General features: G+C 47.5%; 1 protein-coding gene across 1 annotated transcript; it reads left to right on the forward strand.

Moving 5' to 3' along the window:
* Window positions 1–987: 987 nt before the first annotated feature.
* Window positions 988–16,669, forward strand: PLAUR (plasminogen activator, urokinase receptor; the record flags this gene model as incomplete). The annotated part of the gene is given in 9 exon segments (XM_084256938.1): window positions 988–1,048; window positions 2,758–2,868; window positions 3,999–4,142; window positions 9,878–10,030; window positions 10,587–10,721; window positions 12,803–12,949; window positions 14,572–14,729; window positions 14,731–14,789; window positions 16,651–16,669. Coding segments are annotated over 9 exon segments (987 nt in total).
* Window positions 16,670–18,060: the final 1,391 nt, after the last annotated feature.

Genomic DNA, 18,060 nt, shown 5'->3' on the forward strand with positions numbered 1-18,060 from the left:
GGGTGTAGGCCAGAGGTGTAGGGGGTGAGAGGATTCACCAGAGACAGAGTGGGGTGGGGGCGCAGAACAGGCAGATCTACTGAAATACACTGGTGAGGGAAGCAGCAGGCAAGACAGAAGACATCTACACCATGTGGGTCAGCTCCCTGGCTGGGGATCGAACTCATGTTGCAGTGGCTGGTGCTAGCTTAATAGTGCTGAGACTTAACCCCTTGCACCTGCTTTCAATGGCTCTGATTAGTCAGAAGTATCCTGACCTGGAGAGATTATTTCCTCTTCTGATTATGAACCTTTTCAAACACAGAAAAGGAGGCAGCATGGCATATGTTACCTTGGTATAATTGCTACAAATATTTTACTCTTTTATCTTTTATCCTAAAATATTTTAAAGTAAATGCAGAGCTCAATGACATACACCTCTAAATATTTCAGTAAGTATCTGTAAAAAAATAAGCACAATTTTCCCTGCAGAACTGCAAAACCATTGTCATAACATCTACTTTGTGCCTGATTTGTTCTAAGGTAGAGACATGATATTGTTTCACTCCCAAATATTCCACCAAGCATCTAAAGGATGACATTTTCCCAGATAACCATTATCCCTCTTAAGCGAAACAAATAAAAATCTCACACTATCTAATAATAAGCCTATCTGGACAAGTTTTAATCCTAGCTTAAACAAGCTCCTTTGTTTAAGGTCCCATAGCAGGAAGAGAAAGAATAGAATTTGCACCCCGGGATCTGGGGACCAAGGTCCCATGAGTCAGAGAAGAGTCAGCCCCCCTACTCCGAGCAGACCCGCCCTGGTAAAGGATATTTTTGAAGAGAGGGGGTGACTTGGGGGAGAAGGGGGAAGCGCCCACGCATCTGGAGGTGACTCGCTCTTTCGAAAAATTTCTGGGAGGAGCCTGTGTTACAAAACTGTCTCCTTAAGAGAAGTTAGGCTGAGAAGTGAAGCGAGTCTGCGGACAGGAGCCGCTGCCGGACATGGGCCGCCTGGGGCTGCTGCTGTGGCCGCTGCTGCTGTTGGTTCAGATCTGCATTCCGGGTAGGGGTCGGGGGCCGCGCGCCTGCCTGCAAACTGGGTCTGATATCGGCGGATGGGGCAGGGTCCTCGGAGTCCGAGGTGTTGCAGGAGGAGGGCTCCTCCCCAACACCCCAACCTTTGCCAACAGCCACCGCTTACGGGGAGTGCTCTCTTTACTCCAGGGGCTCTTCTGGGCGTCTTCCCAGTAATTTGAAAATGGGCGGGGGTAACAGTTTTAACCCCGTTTCACAACGGAAACTGAGGCACAGAGCGGTTAAGTGACTGGTCAAAGGTCCCCCAACCAGTCCTTTTTTTTTTTCTTTTTTAAAAGATTTATTTATTTATGCATACAAGAGCTGGGGTACAGGCCAGAGATGTCGGGGGTGGGGTGAGAGGATTCACCAGAGACAAAATGGGGAACAGAACAGGCAGATTGACCGAAGTGCACTGCTGAGGGGAGCAGCAGGCGAGCCAGGAGGGGTCTGCTGTGCCATGTGGGTTGCTCCCTGGCCGGCCGGGGATCGAACTCGTGCTTCAGAGGCTGCGGATTGCTTCATAGTGCGGTGTTCAACCCCTTGCCCCACAACCAGTCCTTGAATGAGTGGGATTCTGACCCTGCTGGGGCGTCCACAGCGCTCTCCACTTGGTAGGGTCCCGCACCCCGCTTGGAAGACAGGGGGGGACAGCGCCTCATTTTACATAAGGTCTAAAGAGAGCTACATAAGGACCGAGAGTCGCAGAGCCAAGGGCTAGGGAGTGTCCCGCGACGACACTTGCCTCTCACTGCGCCCTAGACGACATGACTCTCGGTTCCTTTCCAGGGAAAATTTCAAGCTGGGAAAGAGTTAAACAAAAGAGAGGAAACTCAGCGGGAACTGAGTCAGGGCGGCCGGAGCCGCGCGGGGCCGGCGTGGTTGGGTAATGCATAACCCGACAATGAATAACCCTGAAAGTAACCGCCGGCACCGCTGGAGGCCAAGAATGAGCAGACTCCGAGGTCTCGGGGTTTGGGCTGGGGAGTGACCGCAGGCGCCCGGCCAGCGGGGCTCGGTCCCAAGGAAGAGCTCCGCGCTAGTTGCTATAACAACGCAGAGTCGCTGGGGGCGTGGCCAGGATCTGGGGGCGGGGCTAGACGGCTCCTGGGGAAGGTCCGGGAAAACCACGGAAGTTCGGCTTTGGATCTCCTGAAGGCTGTTGGGTCCGAGCTAGAACTTCGGCATGACTGACGGGCGAGAGGAGCACGTTGGGGAGAGGCTAAAGACGGGGTACACTCCGAGGGGGAGGCATGGCGGGGGGTGTGGATAATGAAGGAGGCATCTGGAGTGGAGGCAGAAGGTAAGCGTGGACTGGAGTCTAATGAGGCTAGAAACCCCCTAGGAGAGCTTGCGAGGTAGCGGAGACCCAGGACCAACAGAACTGGAACTGGATTAGAAGGTTCCCCCCAGGTCGACCCCAGGGGGCGAGGTGGAGGTAGGCATGGGGGATGAGACTTTCAGGATAGGACCGAAGTTGACGGGAAAACCATCAAGGACAGGACTTTAAGGCGGGAACAGAACTATAGATTAGAAGTTCCTTTGGACCCAGCGTTGGAACCCAGGGACTAGCAGAACGTGGAGCAAGAACCTAACTGAGCCCACTGGGTATATGTGTGTGTGTGTTGAGGGGAGAGCTATAGAGGGAGACCCAGGCACCGAGTTTAACAACCTCCTCTCTCCTTCTCCCTCCCCCAGCCTCCTGGGGCCTGCGCTGCATGCGGTGTGAGAGGACAGGGTACTGCCTCCAGGAGGAGTGTGCCCCTGGCCTGGAACTCTGCAGGACCACAGTCCTGCGGGTATGGGAAGGTGAGTTACCCCACTCCAGCTCCACAGGGAACCTTATCACACTACTAATCAGGGAATTGCAAATGAAAGAGATCAGAGATGCTGTTTCTTGCCAGATGGGCAAGCTTTTGAAAATATGACAATACCCGGGGAGGATGTGGATGTGGAACTGCAGACCCTAGCTGGTAGGGGGTTAAATTGGTGCATTCGTGGCACAGAGCGATTTGGCAACATCTAGTAATCTAGTACAGATGAAAATGAGCATCCCTACAGCCTGCGGTTTAGCTCCTAGGAATATAGAAATCCCAAAGAACCTTGGCCAGGTGTGCCCAAGGTCACACGTGGCAAGGTCACATGTGTAAGAATATTCTAAGCAGTAATGTTTGTGCCATGGAAAAATGGGAACAACCTGCAGCAGAGGAGAAGCATGACATAATCACATAATGCCATGCTCTGCAGTAGTTTAAATGAAGGATCTGGAACTGCAGGTATTAAAGTGGATACATCTCAGAAACATGAGAGATAAAAACATTTTGCAGAGTCTACTTTTTAATATAAAGGGTAAAATATGTAAAACAATAATGTATAATATTCTATATACATATTGTAAGAATTACCTGCCAGTGGTTTTCCTCTGGGCTTGAAATAAGGGGAACAGGATTTGGGGGAGGTGACCAGGAGTCTTTAATTGTACCCTTTAAGTTTAGTTTCTTTTTTTAAAAAAAATTTGAAATTATTTGAAACATATATTGCAAAATGCTAATATTTTTTACAAAGTTGGGTAATGTATACATAGTAGTTACATCATTCTCTTACAGCTTGTTTGTAGGTAAGCTTGATGTTCTAATAGATATATTAAAGTATCTATTAAAGGCATTTCCTTGCTGAGAACACTAAGCTGTGAGGGAAAGGCTGATGGTTCTGGAAAGTTCCAGTGATAATGTTGGCACTAAGAGAGAGTAGGCTCCCTGTGGGAGAGGGGAGGGTGGGAGAGTGAGGTGGGAAGACAGCTCTACAAAAGACTGTTGGACCCTTAGAGAAGATGCCTAATAGCAATCAGCCCTGGGAATGAATGACCATAAGACCAGGAGTGTCAAAGGCTGGTTGCACCCAGGGAAGCCTCTGGAGTGATGATAATACCTTCCTCACAGGTGAGGACAAGCTGGAGGTGGTGGAGAGAGGCTGTGCCCACCCAGAGAAGACCAACAGGACCATGAGCTACCGGACTGGGATGCAGATCATCACCCTGTCAGAGACCGTGTGTGGGTCAGACTTGTGTAATCAGCCCCACTTAGGTAAGTAGGCTACCCCAACCTTGCCCCCCAGCCCCAAACCATGGCTGACTCAGCTTCGTGGTCATTTCAACCCTATGCCACTTCAACTCCAGCTCCACGCCTTACCCCAGGATCAATGCAGCGACACAAACCCTTCTCCCAAGCACATCTCCAGTCCAGCCCAACCCCATCCCCATCCCCATCCCCAATTCAACCTCACCTCCAGCGCTCCCCCCAGCTATTGATACACTTTACCCCCAACTTTTTCCAACTCATAGTGATCCTTATTCCAAATATTTCTAAAGTCAAATCAACACCATCTCATGGCAACTCTCCCCCAATCCCAACCCACCACTACAGATTCAAAACCCATCCCTAACTCAATTGTATCCTATATGTAAGCTACATGCACACATAAATGGTGAGTTACCCCATCTACTTGGGTATTTTTTAAGATTTATTTATTTATTTATATAAGCACTGGGTACAGTCAGAAGCGCAGGAGGGTGAGAGAATTCACCAGAGCCAGAGTGGGGAGCAGAACAGGCAGACTGACGAAGTACACTGCTTAGGGGAGCAGCGGGCGCAGCAGGAGAGATCTGTGCACCATGTGGGATCCTCGCCTGTGGCCGAGGATCTAACCGTGCTGCAGAGGCTGCAGGCAGCTTCGCAGCCCAGCGCTCTACCGCTGTGCCACCAGGGGAGGCCCCCCATCTACTTCTGGGTGAGGTATCTCACCAATGTTCTGTGATCTCATTTTTCCTTGGGCAGGAGATGGTTCAGCAATAGCTGCTAAGGGACCAAGATACTAGAGAGAGAGACTGAGACTTAAAAGTCCTTAAGGAAAGTGAAAAGAGCATAAGTGAGCTCAGAAAATTCCTGGGAGTAGGTAGCACTTGACTTGGGCAGTAAAAAGGAGATGTGAAGAAACTCTCATAAGCCTTTTGTTCAATCGCATGACTTTAGCTTCTGGTCTGTTTAAGAAAAAGATTGTTTGAAGGGCTCAAAAATTCCCCCAAGTTCTGACAGGAGAGGAAAGAGAAAGGGGAAGGATAAACCCATGTAACTCAGTCAGGCAGAAATTCCTCTTCCCGGGCTTGGTAAGAAAGGAAATGGTTTAGGCCATTTAGACGTCACAATGACGTCTGTAAGCAGAACATCTGTGTATGCACTATTTTTTTTTCCTTGTTCTGCATCCACCCTGATTTTCATCTGTTGGCAGAAACTGAATAAGGAATTTATTTTCAAGGAAGTGGCAAGAGAGAAGACACCAGCTTCCTCTCTTGGTTACACATGCTTCAAGAAATCACTAATAATTGAGTCTAAGTGTTGCTTCTAATCAGAAATAATGTTAAAAATATTTAACAATATTAGTCAGTAAAAAAGGTATTGATCAAACAGAACAGACCTTTGGAGGGCCCCTGTTGAGTCTGGTATTATCCCTTTTCCTGGTGGATCTCAGGACATGAAGATTCTAGTGAGGAAGCTGGCAATGGGCAGAGGGAGCATGGGGGAGCATCTGTCATACAATAATTCAACAATTGATATGCCTATATCAGGCCCATGTCTAAGGCCATTTTACTCTGTTTATGGTGACTAGATAGTTGGTTAAACCACATCATGTACTTATATGACACTGAGGACACAGCAGTGAAAGATAGCCTTGGGTCCTGTCCCCACACGACCCACAGATTAGTTTTTGGTGGTGGTGGGGTGCAGCAATGATAGACCCATCTCCAGGCAGCAACTGCTCCGATTATTTAGGGCTGGGATGGGGGATGCAGAGGATAGAGGAGTTAGAAATGGGATGAGTGAAGTGTAGGAGCCCTAGAGAAGACAGCCTGACTCAGAGAAAGGAGAATTTTCTAGAAGCAGCAGCAGCTAAGCTGGATTTTGAGGGATGAGTAGGAGTTCTACTGTTTAAGCAACAGTGGAAAAGGTCTTCTAGGCAGAAGGACTAACAGATACAAAGATCCAGAGGTGGGTGAAAGTATGACTGGAGGAAAGAATAAATGGGCTAGCCAAGCCACTGAAATTAACAGGATCATGTTATGCAATGCTTTATAGACCATAGTGAAGAATATAGACTGTCCAGGAGTGTTTTAAGCAGAGTATCATGATCTGATTGCATTTGACAAAGCATTCCAAGCTCAGAGTGGAAAGCAGATGGGTGGAAGGTAGATGAGGGGAAACCAACTTGAAGGTGAGGGAGGTTATTCAGATAGAGAAGAGGGTGGCTGTGTGGCAGCCCTGAAGATAGAGATAAGTGGTGGACTGAAGAACTGTTCAGCAATTAGATGAGCAGGGCATGGTGATGGATTCAATGTGATGGGTGGATTTGTAGCGCTGGTCATGATGGAATTACTTGTGTTAGACAAACTCCCCTTGCAATGACAACTATGAAAACTGGACAAATTATAAATGAATATTTGAAATCACTCACTAGAGAATAGCTAATGAGAGAGAAAACTTGAGCGCTGCAATCTTTCAAATGAGGGAAACACAGAAGTCCAGTTCCACAGAGACAACCTGGCTTTTTTTACCTTGTGTGCCCTTTCTACTTCACTACTGTGCATGGGAAACAGATCCCAAGCAGAAAGAGGTTGTCACGAGACCAAGAAGATAGTGGTCGGAAACTATGTCTGGGGCTACCAGGGTGTCTGGAAAATGAAAGGTAAAATCCTAGAATAGATGGAAGCTCAGAAAAGGGAGTTCCTATATCTGCAAATTTTCCTCAAGTCATTGGCAAGCTGTACATGCAAAGAATTAGATGCCAGAAAATAATAGCTGGGAAGCTATAGCCCAGAGCAAGGATTCCAGCAGGCATGTGATGCCAAGGAGACTAAGGTTGCCAAGTTGGCAAGGTCCCTCAGGCTTTCCTCTTAGATCATACCCTTGTAGTAAGGGCAAAACTGAAATAAACCAACCCTAAGGAAGCTTAAGTCTGATCCTCAACGGAAGAAAACCTAACCCTCTTTGGAAGGTGATAACATCATTTAGAGCCTTTACAAATGTTCATGCGTAATTCTGGCATCTGATAAAAACTTATAAGATAGCCTAAAGAAAATAAGGAGAACCAGTCGACCAGAAACCAAGAGAAAAATCCAACAATAGAAAAAGCCTCATAATGATTCAGATGTTGGCATTATTAGGGAAGGACCTTTGAAACAGCTATGATCAGTATATTCAGTATAATAGAGGAAGAACTACATTTTGGCAGAGATCTGGAATCCATTTTTAAAAAGAATAAAACAGGAAATACAGAACAATGACCGAAATTAAGAAATCAATGGACATACTTAATAGAGATCAGAAATAGGGAGAGCCAAAAGATTGAAAAACTAGGAGATAGAGCAGCAGAAGTATCCAGATTAATAATTGATGGTACATGTGGAATATGCCAGGATTCTGCCCTGTGGGGTGGGATGGAGCCACTTATAGATGTGAAATTCAGGAGAAGTGGGTCAGGGAAGAAGATAGAGACTTTCACTTGGAGGGGGTGGGGTAGAGATTCAGGGAGCATTCAGGAAGTTGTGGGGTCAGAGAGAAGTCTAGGCTGGAGGGGGATTTTGTGAGTGACCTGTGGATAGTTGGGAATGAAGCCCTGTCACTGGATAAGATCCCCTAGGATGGAGTGTGTGCCTTGAGAAAATTAAAGGGCCTAAGACAGACCATGAGGATCACCCACATTTAGAAGAATTCACAAAGGAGACTCATGAAAGGTGTGAGGCAGCAGAGCTTTTGGCATGATGGCAACTCATGTTTGCATTTTCATGAAAGTTCATGTAAAAAGACATGGGTGGTTGGCTTTTTATTAATTTCAATTTTGGTGGGGACAAAGCCTTTGGGTGTAAACAATTCATTAATTGCCGATGCCAGGTTGCTAGTTGACTGCTGTGGCTGAGATAGACCTTCTCTCTCTCTCTCTCTCTTTTTTAAAGATTTATTTATTTATGCATACAAGAGCTGGGGGGCAGGCCAGAGGTGTGGGGGGGTGGTGAGAGGATTCACCAGAGACAGAGTGGGGAGCAGAACAGGAGGATTGACTGAAATACACTGCTGAGGGGAGCAGCGGGTGACGCAGGGGATTGAACTCCTGCTGCAGTGGCTGCAGATAGCTTCACAGTGCTGTGCTTAACCTCTTACACCACCAGGGAGGCCCTGAGACAAGCCTTCTTGAAGACTTGGCCCACACTCAATTTGAGTATCTGCAGTTAGGTAGGGCAGGGTTTGTCACCATGGGAAATGGTGTGAGTCAATTGTTCCTCTGGGCAGAGGAACAATTCTAGTCCATTCGGCCTAGATGGGAAGAGCTCTGTGAAAGACAAAGTTATCACAGATCAATCACGTAAGGCTTTGGCCCCTGACACTATTGAGCTGTGTATTAATGACTTCTTGCTGCATTACTGATTGCCCCCAAAGCTTAAAACAAAAATAAATAAGTATACATCATTTCAAAAAGTTTCTGAAGAGCAAGAATCTAGGAGTGGCTTAGCTAGGTAGTTATGGCTCTTTCATCTGGAGGCAGTCAAAATGGTGGCTTGGCTGCAGACACCTGAAGGCTCTCAATGTAGCTTCACTTATGTTGGGAGACAGCTGCCCTAAATGGAGTTGAGTTTTTGGAGAATACCTGTTTACTCTGCACGCGGAGTTCCAGGTCGTTAGAAGTTCTGCAAACAGAACTTTTTCCCAGAATTGACTCTTGTTGTCTGAGGACATACTGGCTTGTGCACATGTTCCCTACTAACGAGAAAAACTGGTTTTCAGTGGTAATTTATTAATCTGTATAAGCAAAACCACAATTGTGTGCTATTTTCATGTTCCTTTTTTCATATCTTTAGTGAAAGCTTGGACTGGGAGAGTGAAAGTGAGAGTTGCTCTCGATGGCACTCCTAGCCTTCCCCTGCTGCAAATTCATTTAGACTCCAAGTCTTCATGAATGGCAGAGAACCTCATCGGCTGTCCTGACTGCAGCACACTTACATGCACGGTCTGCCATACAGACCTCGCCATGGGGCTGCTTGAGCCTCTTTACAACATGGCAGCTGACGTCCTCCAGCTCAAGAGAACCAGGAAGAAGTTGAAGTGTCTTTCAAAATCTAGTCTGGAAAACTCACAGCATCTTTACCATAATATCCTATTGGTTATATCATTTAGTTCTATTCTTTTTGGAAAGGGACTGTATAAGGGTATGAATACCAAGAAGCAGTGATCATTGGAGGCTCTTTTGGAGATTAACTGTCGTGGGGAAAAACAGAAGGATTTTAAATAATTGTTCATTCACTCATTCAACAAATATTTTTTGGATAGCTTCTCTGGCTCTAATCCTGTGCTACCTGGTATTGGAACAAAGTAGTGGCCAAGATAGTCCTAGTCCCACCATGCTGGGGCTCAGAGCCCATTCTTAAATTTTACTCTGAGGGCAGTGGAGAACCTTGGAGAGGTTCTTGAGAAGAAGAGGGATAGGGTCAGATCTGAGTACTAGAAACATCTTTTAGGGCCAGATGAGCATTCACATTTAGGGGTGGGCGCAAGAATGGAAACTGGGTGGCTGGGCTTAAGCTGGTAATGAGGGTGGTCTGAGCTGAACCTGGTCATGGGGCTGTAATGATGGGAATGGATTCTAGAAAGAATCACAATGGGTTGTGATTGGCTGAAGGGTGGTTGGCTGAAGGGTGAGGTGAGCCCTCAAGGAAGATGGATCTTTGGCACTCTCTCCATGGAGTCTTACCCTCCTCCTGCTTCTCCCCAAACAGGCCGGGCACCTACTTTTCCCCGAAGCCGTTACCTTGAATGTGCTTCCTGTGCCTCATCAGACATGAGTTGTGAGAGAGGCCGGGACCAAACCCTACAATGCCGTAACCCTGGAGAACAATGCCTGGAGGTGGTGACCCACCGGAGCCTAGAAGGTAAGTGCCAGCCTGCTAGCAGCTCCTCCTTACTTTGCTCCTTCCCCAGCCTTCAGTTAACAATGACACCCAAATAGTAGGGATTTAAGCAAGATAGAGTTAGTTCTCTCACACAAAATGTCCAGCAATAGGAGCTTCAGGACCACTAGGCCAGTTTCACAGCTACCAGGAACCCATTTCTTCCATATTCATTCTATTCCCAAAATTGCCTTATAGTACAAGATGGCTGCCAGAGCTCCAGGCCTCGTGTACAAGTTCCAGGAAGGAGGAAGCGGGAAAGATGGGGGAAATAAAAGACCTTTTGTAAAGGTTCTTTTTTTGGGAAGTCTCATATAACACTTCTATTTCTATCGTATTGGTCAGGACTTAGCCACATCACTATACCCAGGGAGACTAGAAAAATGTGTCTTTTGGCTAAGTGTGTGGCTGCCTCAAATAAAACGAGGGTCCTATAATGAAGGGTGAAGCAGAGAACAGGTGGATGATAACTGTGGTGGGCAAATTTCAGGCTCTCTTTAATCAGACTTATCTCCTCTGCCCCCCACCACGATTCCAGGAAGTCTAGCAGATGAGCAACACTCCCGTGGCTGTGGCTACCTTCCTGGCTGCCCAGGACCCACTGGCTTCCACAACAACCAGACCTTCCACTTCCTGCGTTGCTGCAACACCACCAAATGTAACGCGGGCACAGGTAAGGAGCAAGGCACCCCGAGTGGGAGGCCTGGGATGGGGGCAGGGAGATGACAGAGGCAGAAAGCACCATGCTTGTAGGCAAATCCCTCCTCTCTAGGTCTCCATGTTCACCTCTGAAAAAAATGGAGATATCAAACCCCTCCCCAAAGAAGGATTTGGCCTTCAATGAGAACTTTTCAAGCCTACAGGAAGACCCTCACTTTCTACTTCCTACATTCCCTGAAATCTTTCACTGCCCACCTCCACTGTCTCCTCCATGGTTGAAGCCCCATGACCTCTCACCCCATGATCTGCCTCCACTGCTGCCATCCTAACTAGAGTTCAACACAGTCAGCAAGAAGGGTTTTTTAAAAATGTAAATCAGATCATATCACTGTCCTTTTCTTTTTTTAAAAGATTTGTTTATTTATTTATACAAGAACTGGGGTATAGGTCAGATGCACAGGAGGGTAAGAGGATTCACCAGAGACAGAGTGGGGAGCAGAACAGGCAGACTGACCGAAGCACACTGCTGAGGGGAGCAGCAGGAGAGACAGGAGAGGTCTGCTGCCCCACGTGGGACCCTCGCCGGCTGGCCGGGATTGAACTGGCGCTGCAGAGGCTGCAGAGAGCTTCACAGTGTGGCGCTCAACCACTTGGGCCACCAGGGGAGGCCCTCACTGTCCTTTCTTAAGAATAAAATCCCTCCAGGGCCTCCCCAGTGGCGCAGCGATTGAGCGCTGGGTTGCGAGGCTGCCCGCAGCCTCTGTAGCACTGGTTCGATCCCCAGCCGCTGGGCGAGGGTCCCACATGGTGCGCAGACCTCTCCTGTCGCCGGCTGCTCCCCTCAGCAGTGTACTTAGTCAGTCTGCCTGCTCTGCTCTCCTCTCTGGCTCTGGTGAATTCTCTCACCCTCCCGACTTCTGACTGTACCCAGTGCTTATATAAATAAATAAATAAATCTTTAAAAAAAAAAAAAAAGAATAAAATCCCTCCTTAGAATAAACTCCAGGGCCTTCCCGGTGGCGCAGTGGGTTAAGCGCAGCACTGTGAAGCCGTCTGTAGCCTCTGCAGTGCCAGTTCAATTCCCTGCCAGCCAGGGAGATTCCCACATGGCGCGGCGACCTCTCTTGCCTCTCCTGCTGCTCCCTATGCTGCTGCTCAGCAATGTACTTCGGTCCTTCTGCCTGTTCTGTTCCCTGCTCTGTCTCTGGTGAATTCTCTCACCCTCCAGCACCTCTGGCCTGTACCCCAACGCTGTATAAATAAATAGATCTTTTTAAAAAAATCTTTAAAAAAAAATAATAAACTCCAGAGACCATGCTGTGGCCTGTCATCTACCACGTGGCTGCCTTTCATTTCTAAGGCTGGTCTTCCTTTCATTTCTAAGGCTGTCAAACTCCATCCTGCCTCAGAGTCTTTGCCCAGGCAGGACCCTCCCCCAAGAGATCATCTTGGCTAGCTACTTCCCATTCTCAAGTTTAAAGGATTGTCTTCAGGGAAACAATTTCCCTGCACTTCCTCTCCTCTCCTCCCAATATAATCTAGATCCTTTGTGCTATTCTTATTCTGTCTCTGTAAGCTGGTACTGTCCAACAGAACTTTCCACAGTGATGGAAATGTTCTGTATTTGCACAGTGCCATGGGGCAGCCACGAACACATCTGGTGACTGAGCTCTTGAAATGTGCTCAACTGATTTTTAAAACTCTATTTAATATGAATTCATTTCAATATAAATGTAAATAGCCACACGTGATCAGTGGCTACCATATTGGGGAATGTAGCTCTAAACTGTGCATTCTGTGAGGGTAGGGACTGTTTGATCTTACACAGCTGCTTTCCCAGTGCCTGGTCAGATAGGGACTCACTGGGAGGTGGGAATTGGAATTTTTCTCAAAGGCTCTAGAGAAGGCCCCACCTCCCCTTCCAACCCTGACAGAAAGTGTAGTTCCAATGCCTGACCACAGTGGGGCTCCAGGACAACTCAAGCTGGAGTTTGGGGGATAAATGCAAGGAAAGGAAAAATGACACCCCTCCATCCCTCCACCATCCCCACCCCCATGCTAATTTCCTTGGTCTATCACTTTTCTTTTCCAAAGTCCTGGAGCTTCAACACCTGCCACTGAATGACGTCCAGTGTTACAGCTGTGAGGGGAACAGCACCCATGGATGTTCATTGGAAGAGACCTCCCTGATCACCTGCCAAGGCCCCATGAATCAATGCCTGGAAGCCACAGGCTCTGCTGGTGAGGCATACTTGGGGGTGGGGTAGGGTTCCCCTTAAAAACCCTTAAAAAACAGGTTTTTGTTTTTTAAGATTTATTTATGCATGGAAGAACTGGGTGTAGGCCAGAGGTGTGGGGAAAGGGGGGGGAGAAGATTCTACAGAGACAGATTGGGGAGCAGAACAGGTGGATCCACTGAAATACTCTGCTGAGGGGAGCAGTTGGCAAGACAGGAGAGGTCTGTCGTGCCCTGTGGGTCAGCTCCCTGGCCGGGAATCGAACTCAGGCCACGGAGGTGATAGCATGAGAGTGCTGAGACTTAACCTAGTTAAGGTGGATTTCATTGAGGTGGAGCTTCCTGTGGGAAAAGTTACCTTCAAGGAACAGGCAACCAAGCCAGAAGAAATCTGAGAAATCTGACTGCAAGAATTGAGGCTACCAGAGGGGGAGTGGAGGGTTAGATGCTAAGTGTAGAAGATCCTCAAGGGACTATGATGGAGGACAGTGTGTGCCTTGGTGGTGGGTATGGTGTGGTAACACGCATCTGAAGAGGTATGAACCTATACCTCTGAATCATACACAGTGTTGTAGACTAACATTACCTCAACAAAATATAATACATTTTGTATAAAGAGGTACCTTCCTATAGGAGGGTGCAGATGATAGTAAGGGATGAGAACTTGTCTGTTAGGAAATGGCCATAAAACTGTTGGCTTTTTTGGAGGGGGGACTTCCTGTGAACAGCACTGGGTTGTCATCCTATGATGACCTGGGAAGGTCTCTCTCTTCCAGTTGTTCTCAGAATTTTTGGTCTCAAGATTTCTTCATGCTCTTAAAAAATCATGATGTGTGTCAGTTATATCTATAGACATTTACTGCATTAGAAATTAAAACTGAGGGCCTCCCTGGTGGCGCAAGGGGTTAAGACACAACCTATGAAGCTATCCGCAGCCACTGCAGTGTGAGTTCAATCCCCGGCTAGGGAGCTACCCACATGGCACAGCAGACCTCTCCTGTCTCCCTGCTGCTCCCCTCAGCAGTGTAGTTCAGTCAGTCTCCCCAGTCTGTCTCTGGTGAATCCTCTCACCCCCACCCCACACCTGTGGCCTGTACCCCGTTTCTTGTATGCATAAATAAATAAATCTTTAAAAGAAAAAAAAAAGAAATTAAAACTGAGCACTTTTGCCAAGATACATTTATTCATTCATTTTAAAATAAGAAAAACTCATTACATGCGAACAGAACATATTTTTATGAAAAAAATGACTGTGTTTTCCAAGTGAAAAAAATAAGTAACAAGATTGGCCTTGTTCTACCTATTTGCAAATCTCTTTGATGTCCTGCTTAGACGACAGCTGGGTCCTCATAGCTGCTTCTGTTTTCAGTCTGTTACACCAGTGTATGTCCTGGGGTGTCTGCGAAATTTCATCAAATGCTTATGAGAGCAAAAAAGGTCAAATGACATTTTAGCATTATTGGGAGAATAATTTTGACTTCACAGTTTCCCTGGAAGTGTTGGAGGTACCCTCAGGGGTCCCTGGACCATACTTAAAACTGCTGCCCTCTTCAGGTGGTATGTCACTTGGTGAGAATTCCAGGCCTAGGTCCAAGTGCTGAGACTCACAGTCTTCTTTCTCTTCCAGGGCTGGGGACCCCAGGCTACATAGTCCGAGGCTGCGCAACCCCCTCATGGTGCCAAGGCCTCCATGTGGCTGAAGCCTTCAGCCTGACTCATGTCAACGTCACCTGCTGTACTGGAAATGGCTGTAACCACCCAGTCAATGATGTTCAACCCCGCATGGGGGGTGCCCCCCGGGCTGCCCCTGCCCACCTCAGCATCGCCTTCACCCTACTTATCATGGTCAGACTATGGGGAGACACTCTCCTCTGAACCTGAACCCCCATTCACCCTACCCTGGCTGGATCCAGAGGACGCCTTTGACCTTCCCTCATCTCCCAGTCTTGCAGACTTGCTGTGTGACCTCAGGCCAGTGTGCCACCCTCTCTGGGCCTCAGTTTTCCCAGCTTTGCAAACAACTATCTCACCAACTTTTGAGAACTAAAGGGAAAACCTGGAAAAAGTCTATGGGCCAGTGGGAGAGCTCTTATTGTTAATATTGTTGCCACTATTATTATTATGTATTATTTAATATTTTATACATAAATATTGTTTTTTTACTAGTGAACAAGACCAGATCTTTCCTTCCCCATAGCATCTGTCCTTGAGAGGATAAATGGGGGGCACCCTTCTGCAGGTTCCTGGAATTAGGCCTCACATTTTAGGATCTAAGCATTCAAGTACCCCACCTCGGAAGTCATCCCATGTCAGCTTCCACCTTAAGCCACCTCCATATCTACTTTTTTTTTTTTTAAAGATTTATTTATTTATTTATACAAGCACTGGGTACAGTCAGAAGCACGGGAGGGTGAGAGGATTCACCAGAGCCAGAGCGGGAAGCAGAACAGGCAGACTGACAAAGTACACTGCTGAGGGGAGCAGCGGGCGGCAGGAGAGGTCTGCTGCGCCATGTGGGACCCTCACCGGCGGCCGGGGATCGAACCGGCGCTGCAGAGGCTGAGGGCAGCTTTGCAGCCCAGCGCTCAACCGCTGCGCCACCAGGGGAGGCCCTATATCTACTTCTGGGCTCCAAATGCAACCTTCCAAATCAGCCACCTAAACACTAACCTTCCAATGTCTTCACCAAACTCCAGAGGTCAGGACTACTTTGTCATTCTAAGGAGACATGGCTGCATTTCCAGTGGGGCTCTGAGACAGGAGATAAGCACATTCCTTTGATACACTTCCATGAGGAGTAAGGATGGAACTACATTTGCCCTGATGCTCTGGGGGCAGGCGATAAAGGCTGGGCTGTTTGTTTCCTAAGCTGCCCTGGGACTGATTGAGAAAAGACATTTCAGTGCACAATATGGGGAAGAATTCATATTTCCATGTTCAGGGAGGCAACCCGCAGAGACAAAATTATAGACCCCTGAGGCCCTATAGCTAATGAAAAAAAAGAAAAGAAAAAAGATAGGACATCTTCCATGGGGGGACAGCTGCAGGACAAGGTTTCTTCCTAAGACATCCTCAAATCCTCTATCACCAACTGTCACTGTGATGGCTTAAAGAGGTGAGGCCTTTATCTCCACTTCTTGGGGGGGGGGGGTGGACGGATTGGGGGAGGGGGTTGGGGGGGCAGGCAAGGAGGGTGACTATATGCTTCAACCAACAGAATGTGGAGGAAATTATCCTGTCCCATGTGAGGGTTCAGGCTTGAAGAAATTCTGTTTAGGGAAGCTCACTGCTATGCAAAAGACATCCTGCCTTGAGCCTGCCATGCTCTGAAGAGCCCCAGGTAACTGGTGCCTGCATGGATGCCACATGCAGAGGGAGCATCACCTCTGCCCAGCTACCTCAGCCCAGGTGCCAGCTGGATGAGCAAAGGAACCACGATGGACGTTGCCACCCCAAGGGCAATGCGATACCCAGTTGTTTTCATTTCTTGGGCTGAGGTGACACCACATGTTGGCTTTTACTAACAGAAAAGTATCCTCACAGAGTTCTGGATGCTAGGAGTCAAAAATCAAGGTGTTGGTAGAGGTATGCTTCTCTTCTCTGGGAAGAGAAGAACCTTCTCTGTCTTCTTCCTAGCTTCTGGGGCTTGCTGAGAACTCATGGCTTGCAGCTGTGTCACTCCAATCTCTGTCCCTGTTATCCCAAGGCCTTCCTTGTCCCTGTGAATGTGACTATGTGTCTCCAGATCTCTCTAGGACACCAGTTATTGGAAGTAGGGCCCACCCTAACCCAGTAGGACTTAATCACATCTGCAAACATCTATTTCAAAATAAGGTCATGTAGATCCTAGGGGCTAGGACTTCAACACATGTTTTAGGGGGACACAACCCAACCCACAATGCCAGCCAACAGCCCAAACCCAGGTTTCAGTTTTATGGCCCCAAATGAACCATCCCATCCAGCTCCAGCTGTGTGAGCCAGCTCCCTGCAGCCCTGTCATTGTGGAGCAGATATGTATGGATCCTGCTGTGCCTGCTCAGATTCCCCACCTGCAGAATCACAAAATGAAAAGGCTGAGCCTTGGGATATTTTGGGATAGATTGGGATATTTTGTTGTTTTTTTTTTTTGTTATGTTTTTATGTTGAAGCAGTTAACTGAAAACAGCCATTCATTTGTGTGTGTTTTTTCCCCTAAATCTCTTTACAATAATTTCCATAAAGGGCAAAGCCTTTTATTTGCTCATTTTTTTACTTCCAGCACCTAAATTAGTGCCAGGGACATGACCTGTGATGAACGAAGAAGGAAGGGGGAGAGGCAAACAGGAAGGAAGGCAGGCAGGAAGGAAGGGGGAGAGAGCAAGAGAGGGAGGGAGAGAGGAAGGTCCGGAAGGGGAGAGGGGAAGAAGATAGTGATGGAGAGAGGAAGAGAAAGGAAAGGAGGAAGGGAAAAATCACATCTTCTGTGATGTCTTACAACAAAGTCTGGGCTAGGATCCTATCACTGTGATGCACTTTAGCAGAGAAGAGGCCAAGATGACATCTGAGATATCCTCCATTTTTGTTTTTATTTATCTATCTATCTATCTATCTATCTATCTATCTATCTATCTATCTATTTATTTATAAAGTGATTTTTTTAAAAAAAAGATTTATTTATTTATTTATTTGTTTGTTTGTTTGTTTGTTTGTCTATTTATTTATTTATTTATTTATTTATACAAGCACCCGGTACAGTCAGAGGCATGGGAGGGTAAGAGAACCCACCAGAGCCAGAGCAGGGAGCAGAACAGGCAGACTGATGAAATACACTGCTGAGGGGAGCAGCGGGCACGGCAGGAGAGGTCTGTGCGCCATGTGGGACCCTTGCCGGTGGCTGGGGATCGAACCAGCGGTACAGAGGCTGCGGTCAGCTTCGCAGCCCAGCGCTCAACTGCTGCACCACCAAGGGAGGCCCTGTTTTTGTTTTTAAATCAAGGTACCATTGGTCTACAACACTATATGATTTAGGGGAGTAGGTTCACAGATGTATTTTACCACAGAGGTAGTTCACCACACCCATCATCAAAGCACCCATAGTCCTTTACCATAGACCATGAGGACCCACTCCCCCCTTTCC

This window comes from Talpa europaea (assembly GCF_964194135.1).
Source record: "Talpa europaea genome assembly, chromosome: 16".
Classification (NCBI taxonomy): domain Eukaryota; kingdom Metazoa; phylum Chordata; class Mammalia; order Eulipotyphla; family Talpidae; genus Talpa; species Talpa europaea.